Here is a 10179-nt window from a genome sequence, read left to right as displayed (position 1 = left end):
TAGTTGTTAACTTAATCCAAGATTCCTTTTGGCTTTGATGTGTGACAAGCCGAGCATGGGCCTTCTAGAAAGAGTGGGATACCTGCGGAAAGTATCCCAGGCCTGTTTCTGAGCCTTCCGTGTCTTTTTTTACATTTTGTATATTAATGACATATTTGCCAGTTAGTTTTAATCTTAGATTGGTTTTCTTTAAGGTCAAAATTTATATATTGAATATTTCTACAAGATGTTTATTGACTATTGAGAATAATTTTAAAGTGTGTTCTTAGATATATTTCAAGATCATTAAAATTTATACAATGCACACACTTTATATGATGAAAAATAAATTTCCTAACTATTATCTATTTTATTTTTTAACATAATTATTGTATTTTTACACAATATAAAACAAACCCAAAATGAGTGATATTACAATAAATAACAAACATTTGACTGATTTTCATACTGAAACTCAAAATGAAAATATAAGTATTAAAAACAGAAAGATACAGGAAATAACTATCAATAGCTTGGTTTTCTTAGGTATGAAAACTAGGTTCCAATCTATGTAAAATATATAATGGATATTGGAAGTAAGTATTACAATACTAATATAGTTTTACTTAAATTGTATGTATGGCTCATATGTAATTAGGGAATCTGTATGGATCCACAAATAGTTATGTATAAATAGTCTAAAACTGTGTTTAAAAAGCCAGTGGGGTCCATATGAACCCCATCAATAATTTCAACATTACAACAATCAAGAAACTTAGATAAATCACATTTCCAATATACATGTGTTTCATATTTTGGTAATTGGTAGATTAATCATGATTTGTCTAATTTTCTTATGCTATATGTTTTCCCAGCATCATGAGAAATATCTAATCTATCTGAGATTATTAACTTTACCTACAACTAAATAATATTTGCAATGTTTAATATCTTCCTGGAGCTGATGCATTAGTTCATGCATTACATAATTCAATAGGGTAATGTGAGCTACAAGTTCAGATGACTTACAACTTGTGTGGTGGGAATATTAGTTAAATTCAGTTAAAAGAGCAATAAAACAATAAAATGTAAGTACAAACAGATGTATACTGTAATGAGTTTAAATCCATATAGGATAAACAAATATAGCTTTATGTTACAATTTGAGAAGTCATTCCAGAAAGAAAAAATGGTAATTAAGATTTATTTCACTTTTAGGTGGTTATGAGGTTGGTCAAGTTGACCAACCTAGTATAGGGTTAGGGTAGAGAAAATAACAGATAACATAAAGTTTTACTGAACAAAAACGTTTGAAATTTATTTAGGATGTTTTAGACATTGCACAAATGAAATTTGAGATTTTTCAGATGAAGAAAAGTATTTTTAACCTCAGTATGAAAATCACTTTGCACTCAGAAGCAGTCAACTCTTTGACTTCATATATTCATGGAAAAATTCTTTTGTAAAAATACTTCATTAAAAATAAAACATATTAGAAGTTATAGTATGGAAACGATAAAGGTCAATTTGGGGTCAAACTCAGCCAATTCAACTGAGCCCATAGCAAGACGGTTAAATCAAAATTATATTTTATAATTTGATGGTAACTTGTACTGCAAAAAATAAGGAAGTAATTAATGAAAAATACAATCCTGTATTCTAAATCACTTATACTTTACTATATCTTGTTATTTATTCAGAGTAAACTAATTCCAAAACAGATTAACAGATTACCAGATTTAAAATATAATGCTAGCTATACAACATAGACTTAGAAGACATTCAATAGCTAGCTGATGCAAGTTACTAGTGCTCGTAAATTTAGGTAAGTACTTATTTCTTGTTTTTCATGTGTATTCTTTATTATTATAAAAGTAACTAAAACATAAAAAGTAAAAACATTTTTAAGTGAGGTTTGGTAAAATAAAGAATAATAATAAAATTTAACCTTTTGACTTCTGGTACATACTTTAAATTCTTTTGTGAACATCACTAAAAGTGTTACCGAGTTACATTCTCAAATTTAATTAAACCACTTTACTATCAATGTATTTTAATGAAACTAGCATTATCAAATATGTTGTAACACAAAGTTTTATATTATCTAAGTTATTATTCCCTTGTTTTGAGAAAAACCTCTGAAACAAACAATTAAATCTTGAGTTTTGCTGTCACATAATGTGCATTCAGTTAAAACATCTCAGCTTTGGTTTCTTCTGTTTCTATTCAGCTTAGTCTCAGTACCTATACAACAATCTAGATGAACTTCTACCTGTACAAGGTCAAGTTCTAAACTTATGTTTTATATTACAACAGACTCACATTCCAAGAAAGAGCTTATTTCTCCTCCCCCCTCTGATAGATACCACACCCACATTCCAAAGTAATTTTTACTAGACTCGAATGACATGCTTGTAACCAACAGAAAGGGCAGAGTTTTCAGTCTAATCTCTCAAGCTTACCTGAAAATATAAGCAATAAGTTATTTTACCAACAAAAAGCAAACTGTTGTTAAATCCATTGTTGAGATAAGTGTCCCTAGCACTTGGGAATTTTTTCTCGCCTTATACGTATTATTTGTGTTTTATTTTTTATTATTATTATTGTAAGCTTTGTCTTGCTCAGAAAGTCTTTCCTAATACGGTGAGTGCACACTATATCATGCTGGAGGCTAAAACTGTCTCTGCCAATGATAACGTTATATCAGCCACGAACACTTAGAAGTGTGTTGACATAAATAATAAAGGATAAAGAGAAAGGAAAAAAAAACAATAAAAATAAGTTTTTGAAAAGGTAAAGATATGAAATTACACATGACCCAGAGAAGAAATTGTAAGATTATTCAATGAAAAAGATATAAGGTATGTACATATTTCCATTTTTTAATTTTAAGCATTTCATTGCACTGTACATTGACGATAATAGCTAGAGTTAATGATGTTGTAGAGAAAATGGCAAATGAAATATAAACATTTACCTCAAAAAATTGTTGATACTCCTTTTGGAGGTTCGAGAGATTATGAAAGTGAAATGTAAAAGTTGTAAGATAATAAATAGTATTTTTATACTCAACTTTAAAATTCACTATTCAGTCCAAGTGCAAATAATTCCATTAAATAATGAATTTTTATTAAAAATAGTAGAAAAAAACTAATTTTTGTTTTGTAAAGTACATGCGTTTAAGAAAGTTCTTGTCAAATTTTTGGAAATAAATATATGATAAGAGTGACATTACCTACTAACAATCTTCATTGCCAGTAGTTATAGAGTTAATATTATGTGAAACTAATGGCACAGTAAAGCCTAAAGATGCAGTGTTGAAGTTGAAGCAAATGTGAAATGATAAGAGTTTTAGTGCTATACTGTTGTGTTTTCAATTCAAACAATAGCAATAATAAATCAAAAACACGTAATCTTTACATTTTTCTTTTATATATGATGCACATGTGCATCATAAGCACATGCAAATTAATGCTAAGTGCACACATGCAGTTTCAGAAATGAAGGTGTTAAATGCGTAATAACAGATTTAACTTTTTTCAACACAAGTGTTTGAATATACATAATTAAAAGTCAGCAAATTATGTTGCTCAAGAACACTACTCTTATAAATAGGCTTTCACAACTGACCAAAAAAGGTTGATTATTAATAAGCTAAAAAATATGGAGGTATATTTGTAAGATTGTATAGTTGAATCATGAGCAAAAATAGAAAAATAGAAACAATATATTAACACCTGCCCCACGAGCCAGCACAGTGTCTTGATGCGGATCCAAACAAACGAGTCATTCCAGAAAGATTTGGTCTATCTTGATTAAACAAAAAGAAGACATTTGGCACTCTTTTCAAGGTCTAGGTCACTAGACCAGACCAATGACATGACCCAAGACCATGAGAGCCAACATGGTGAAGTTAACTTGTAAATGTTTTAGCTGTGGTTGAGAATATGATGGTTTAAGTGTTGTGATGAAGTTAAACTGCAAGTCCAGGTTGGATGATGGATAAACTTATTTGAAGATATACCAATCGATTTGACATACCAGCTGAATCAGAGATTCATCAATTGATTACTGCATTGACAGCAAAACATAAAAAAATAATGGGCACAATAGTATCATTATGTTCAAAAAATGGGAATGGAATTATATATAAGAAATCATTAGTTTTAATATTTTGTGAAATTAATGGTACAGTAAAGCCCAAAGATGCAGTGTTGAAGTTGAAGCAGATGCACGATGTATTACATGGTGATTTCCCTAGCAATTCTTAAGTTAAAAATGCCATTTCTGCAATGAAGAGTAAATATAAGATGAATGTTATAATGCCAAGTATGATACCACTGTAGTATAATCCATATAGATTTAATCATGTCATATTTTTTAGTTTTTTCTTTCATTTTAGAAGTTGTGCCAAGTTTCATTCCTCAAGATCTATTGAAATAACCCTAAACCCCAAGTTTTCATAATGGCTCGCCATGTTTACCATCCTAGACTCAGTATTAAAAGATGCTGGGCTGGCACTTTTGGCAGGTGTTAAAAAAAAAAAAACAAGGGGTCTTATAATGTACAATTAGCTAAAGAAAAGCTTGAAACATGAAAGTTTTTGGCATCTATGTTTAGTTTCACACACTAAAATTAGGTAGAATTCATTCACAGGTTTTCTCCAACAGCCAATAAAAAGCTGATATACTGATAAAATAAATGCTGCCCACTTTATAATTAGATAAATTTATTCAGACCTGTAACTAGCAAATCTTAAAAACTCTTGAAAGCATATCTTATATCAGACTATCTTATTAAAGATAACAATCATAAAGTTATTATCAGTAGATAAAAGAATGTTAAGCATTAGGGTTAACACTAATGATTTTCAAATGCTTTTGTTTTGTGAAATGAAAGCCATTTTAGTCAGTGAAATATGCAATGTATAATTCAATAACTTTTTCTCGTGATACATATTATATCTCTAAAGCTAGCAAGCAACAGACATCTAAAATCAAGCTAACCACCAGAAGGCACAGCCTTAATAAGGAAATAATTAAATGTAATTAAAGAAATTTAAAAATATCTTTTTGTAATCGCAATTATATATATAAAAAAAAAGATTCTCACCATCTGATGCCTTGAAAGGTAGGAACTGTAAATGTCTGTACAGAAAGTCATGTGTTGTTCTCAAGTACCGCATCACTGAACCTGATGTGTCTTTATTGGCACAGAGTGTGTAGATAAGCTGATAGGCCAGTGAGGCAGCCTTTGGAGAGTCAGAGACACAGGAAGGATACCCAAAATTATCACTACCTCGGTCTAAGAAAGCAAGAGCAGCATGGAGACAAGTTCTTGATGATCCCAGAACCCCTATGTATGAATAAAACTAGTAATAAAAAACTAAGAAATATTAAGTTTAATAAACAATAAGTATTAATTAGTTTTACCAACAAGGAATTGTCAATTTTCTCCTGAACTAATACTTCCAGAACTTTTTGATTTATTGAAATATCAAAATGGTCTTAACTTAAAGTAAAATAACTTTCAGAAATATCTTGGTTGGAGTCTTTTCAGTTAGTTTTTACCATTCATGAACACATAACCAGTCAATTGATAACCAAAGCTTATATAATGTTCATGATTTCAAAATAGTGAAATAGTTAAATTGTTTTGAAATAATATCATAGATCTTAATGAGCCCAAATTTACACTTGTTCTCTACTTTATGTTATACTTGGTTGGTTAAGTTACGAATAATATATAAGATATGTAAGTATGTTAAAATTTTACAGAACTTAAACAGATTTAAATATTGCTTCTGTATGTTAAACTTACAATAATGATTACACGCACATCTGTTTCTTCATAAATTCACATTTTAGCACTTTGCCACAACACTTTCTACTGTAATAATCTAACACTTCAAAAATCCATTTAATAATGATTCTTTATTAGTTAACAGAAATTTATTTTTGTAATTCTTCTGATCCTCAAGTGCAATTTAAAGTATCATTAAGATTTTAAGTATTATTATTATTATTATTATATATTTAAGAGGGTATATAAAAATATGCTATATTATTTTTATAATAAGGTTGCCTAACAATAAGATGGTAGCCACTACCAAAAAAAAAAAATATATATATATAATAATAAATAAAAAATACTGAAAAGAAAAAAAAACACAAAGAAAAAATTTTAATTATCAATATAGCAGGTATAAATAACAAAAGCTCTCTAAAACTAATTTCCATGTCTTTGTAAAGTCACACTACTAATTTTAAGATTATCTACCAGGGTCTTGTAGAGTTGTTTGAGGAATAGGACGACGAAGGTCAAAACCCAAAAGCATGTGAGCCAAATTATGTGGAGGATGTTTGAGACAGGTCAGTAAAAGTTGCAAGATCAGTTGACGTGTAGTACTTCGAGTATTACTTGAACTCAACAAGGATTCACTTCCTGAAAATCGTAAAATAAACTCTGTACTGCATATCAAACTGTTAAAAATTGATTCATACTGTGATGTTTTAATCCTTTAAATCTAATTAGTAACTCAGCATACTATTTTGTTTTTGAACTTCAATGAACATTATTTTTATCATTCATAATTGGATCCACACTGATAAAGTAATGCATTTTAATCATTACAAGTAAGATATGCTGAAGAGTATAATTAATTAGCTATGCTCATTACTAGGTATATTTTTAGTTTATGTAGATTGCTTTGATCAGAGGTTAACATTAACAGAAAAGTTCCACAGTAAAAACTTTTCATAATTTGAGAAAACAGTACCATTATATTTAATTTATGAAGAGAAAATCAAATTCCAATCCTGTAGAACAATATTCCAATATCAAAGGTACAAATGGAAATAGGAACTTACCTTCACCTTTCATCTTTTCAACATCCTCAGAATCTAGACATTCCACAAAACCATGAAGTAGAATACCATTTTCTTTCTGGAATAAGTCATTATAAAGTTTTAAAATTACTTTCAGTGTAAAGTCATGTTCTTATAGCAACAGGCACATGGGTGAACCCACATATAATATTTATACAGGGATAGATATATACACAAGTAACACAAAATCACTCATAATATTAAACTACTAAAATAACCTATGAAAAAACGTTAATGTTGATCTTTTCCTCTATACAGCATAGATTTATAAAGAATTTATAAGAAAAAATATTACATAGTAACAAACAATCATGGAAGACCACACAATGCAAATAAAGGAGTCACAACCAATGAGTGTTGGCAAACTAAAAGGCAAATAATATAAAATTTATCAGATGAAATACCAAATGGAAAGGCAAATAAACGAGTTGTACAATGCACTAGTATTTTGTATGTGAGCCGTTTACTTCACATAAAGCATTTCACTTTGTTTTCATGCAGTCATAAAATTTATCAAAGTATAAATATGGAACATTTTTCAAAGTGTCCTGTATTACTCCAGAATTCAGCCAAGTTTTAGTACTACCTTTTGATTTTCTAAATTTTTACACAAGCTACAACAATCACAAAATTCTCACATCAGAACTTTATGAAGGTCAAGTCATGATTGTGAGTGTTCTATCAGCCTCTTTAGTATTAAGATACTGTTTCATCACATTTGTTGCAATATTGTGATTAATGAATTCCTACTCAATGACCTAAAGGAATGACCTAACAGGTCAAAATTTGCTTATGCTTGTCAGCAGTATGGTAACATAAATTTAAATTCTTTTCAGATTATCTGACACCACTGGCTGAAATATAGCCCCAAACTTGTACTGATCTATGATCATGCTTCAATATATACATTGTACACTGGCTATGATACTTTTCCTTCTCCACTGTTGAAACAACTGACAAATAATTTAGACTTGGATTCACCTATAAAGAGTGCACATCTCCAACTTAGCTCATTCAACCATTCGTGGTCTTATACCCATTTCAAACTTTTGGTTTGATCATTTTTTCTCAGCAGCAGTTTTTGAGCAGTTGTATGTATTCATGGAGACCACTTATTGCTGATGTGTATCTTACTGTTCTCAAATTACTATACTCACAAGGAAAAGTTTTACCTGATCAGGTTTACTTTATGCAAGTAATTGTGATAAGATTCTATGTTTTAGTAGGAGTTGTATGCAAAACTGAAGAAACTGGTAATATTAATATTTGAGGAGGTTGAGGCAGAAAACAAAAAGAAAGTACATAAAAATGGTAATATTAATAATTGAGGAGGTTAAGGCAGAAGACAAAAACTTGTCATAAGTGATTTTAAATATCTTAATGAGTATGAGGTAAATTATGGTGGAGTACAGATCTTGACTACAAATTTCTACATGCTTGCCATGTGGCATTTCAGTCCCATGAGCCATGAGTGGATTCACATTGCTACTATTGAGGATCACTCCAGGGAGACATGACTGGATTCACACTACTACTGTTGGGAATAGTATATTTTCCTGTAATTTTAGAGGCTTTGTACTGTTGTGGCATTTCCTGACTAAATTGTTGACAAGCAATCACAGCATAAACTATCAACACATGATTGTACTCTGGTGCAGTTCATTTTCATATGATAAAGAGGTGGAATACTTATAGCATTTACATTTAACACCCCTTTTCCTCATAATTTTCATAATTATTTCCAATAATAAAAATATTTAATATTTTGATGCAGTTTTTCTAGTGTTACTCCAACTAATCTATTTCACTGACAATTGGTTGTTTTTCACATTTGTGCATCAACTTACAACAATTTTGTTATTGATTAAATAACACATTATCTCAAAAATTCTATTTAAATAAATAAATAAATAATAGTTGACTAAATCATATTTACCAAGCTTATGTACCTAGATAAATTGCAGTGACAAACTCAACAATATGAATTTACACTGACCAATCAGTGCAGACAATTAATAACATTTTGATAGTGGGTGAAAATAAATCCATTCCAAAGTCTGACAACACTTTTGAAATTTGTAAATAAATAAGTGATAGTCCAATGCCAAAACTTTCATCAGGAAGAAGGTTATTTGTCATAAATGTCAGAGAAAATATAATGGTTATTACATACTTGAAAATGTATTTTCATGAGCCAATTTTATAATTTCTAACATATCAAGATTTACTTCTATGACATGTGAATAACCAATCTAAAACTCAGAATGTTCCCCTAGTGGTTTTCTCAGCCATTTTCAAGTATTATGATGTCATCTTGTTCTTTCAATACAAATCTTAAAGGTGGTAAGTTTAGTCTTTAGTCTGCTTGAAATTTCATATTTTTTAGACCCAAATACAGCTTAGTTATTAAGCTTGATAAATTATAATGGAATTCAATGGTATTGATAGTAATTTGTGATTTTTGGTTATTTCAAATGTATATAAAAAAACCTAAAAAAAAATTATTTCGTTTCACATCCTCCATTTGTGAAATTTTATAAAGCTTAACAACCCATGACAAACAACAAACAAGTTCAAAGATCATAACTAGAAGAGGTAATTGTTTGTTTTACTTCTTTATTTACTGTTCTATGTTTTAAGAAAAACAAGTTTAAGAACATATTTGTAAATAGTAATAATGTATATACATATATAATGTATAATAATTGAAATGTGACTGTATTTTACAAAATACTAGTCCACTAAAACACAGCCAAGGCATGTCATTTTGTTAAGACTTTGGTCAGTTTTATATTATTGGATACTGTAACATGAGTCACATGTGCTGCACCATTGTAACTTTTGTACTGTTAGTCAGGCATGGCTGAAAGGTCAGTATAATAAATATATATAAATGTATAATATTATGAGATTTAAGCTAATTAGTCTAAACATTTATCATGTTATAATCTGTAGTCATCCCAGAACAAAAAAGGCATAATTTACACTTATTTCCTAATTTTCTATTGAGGTTATGAGATCGGTCAAATCGAATATAACAGATAAAATATAAAGTTTTTTCTTAAGACACATCTGATAACTATCTGGACGTTAAAAAGATTTTGCATGTGAAATTTGAAAATTTTCTGATGCATAAAAGTATTCTTAATCTTCAAATGAAAATTACTTTGCATATTGGAAAGGCAACATGCGAAAAGAAAAAAGGCATGAGAAAAACATTGCTTAACAAACCTTAAGACTTAATAAAAAAATATGATATTTTGTGTATGAAAGCCTTGGAATGTTTACTGATAATCTGCCAAATTTCATGAAC

At 29.3% G+C, this 10179-nt stretch overlaps 1 protein-coding gene across 1 annotated transcript in view; it reads right to left on the bottom strand.

Moving 5' to 3' along the window:
- Nucleotides 1-10179, bottom strand: part of LOC106466406 (nuclear pore complex protein Nup205-like) — an 86295-nt gene that overhangs the window by 37224 nt on the left and 38892 nt on the right. Inside the window, 3 exon segments of the mRNA XM_013926697.2 lie at nucleotides 5092-5334; nucleotides 6259-6423; nucleotides 6849-6924. Of these exon segments, the coding sequence (XP_013782151.1) occupies nucleotides 5092-5334; nucleotides 6259-6423; nucleotides 6849-6924 (484 nt within the window).

This window comes from Limulus polyphemus, unplaced genomic scaffold (genome assembly GCF_000517525.1).
Source record: "Limulus polyphemus unplaced genomic scaffold, Limulus_polyphemus-2.1.2 Scaffold73, whole genome shotgun sequence".
In the NCBI taxonomy this organism is placed as follows: domain Eukaryota; kingdom Metazoa; phylum Arthropoda; class Merostomata; order Xiphosura; family Limulidae; genus Limulus; species Limulus polyphemus.
Note: the sequence above shows the minus strand (reverse complement) of the source record. Positions and strands in the feature narration are given on the sequence as shown.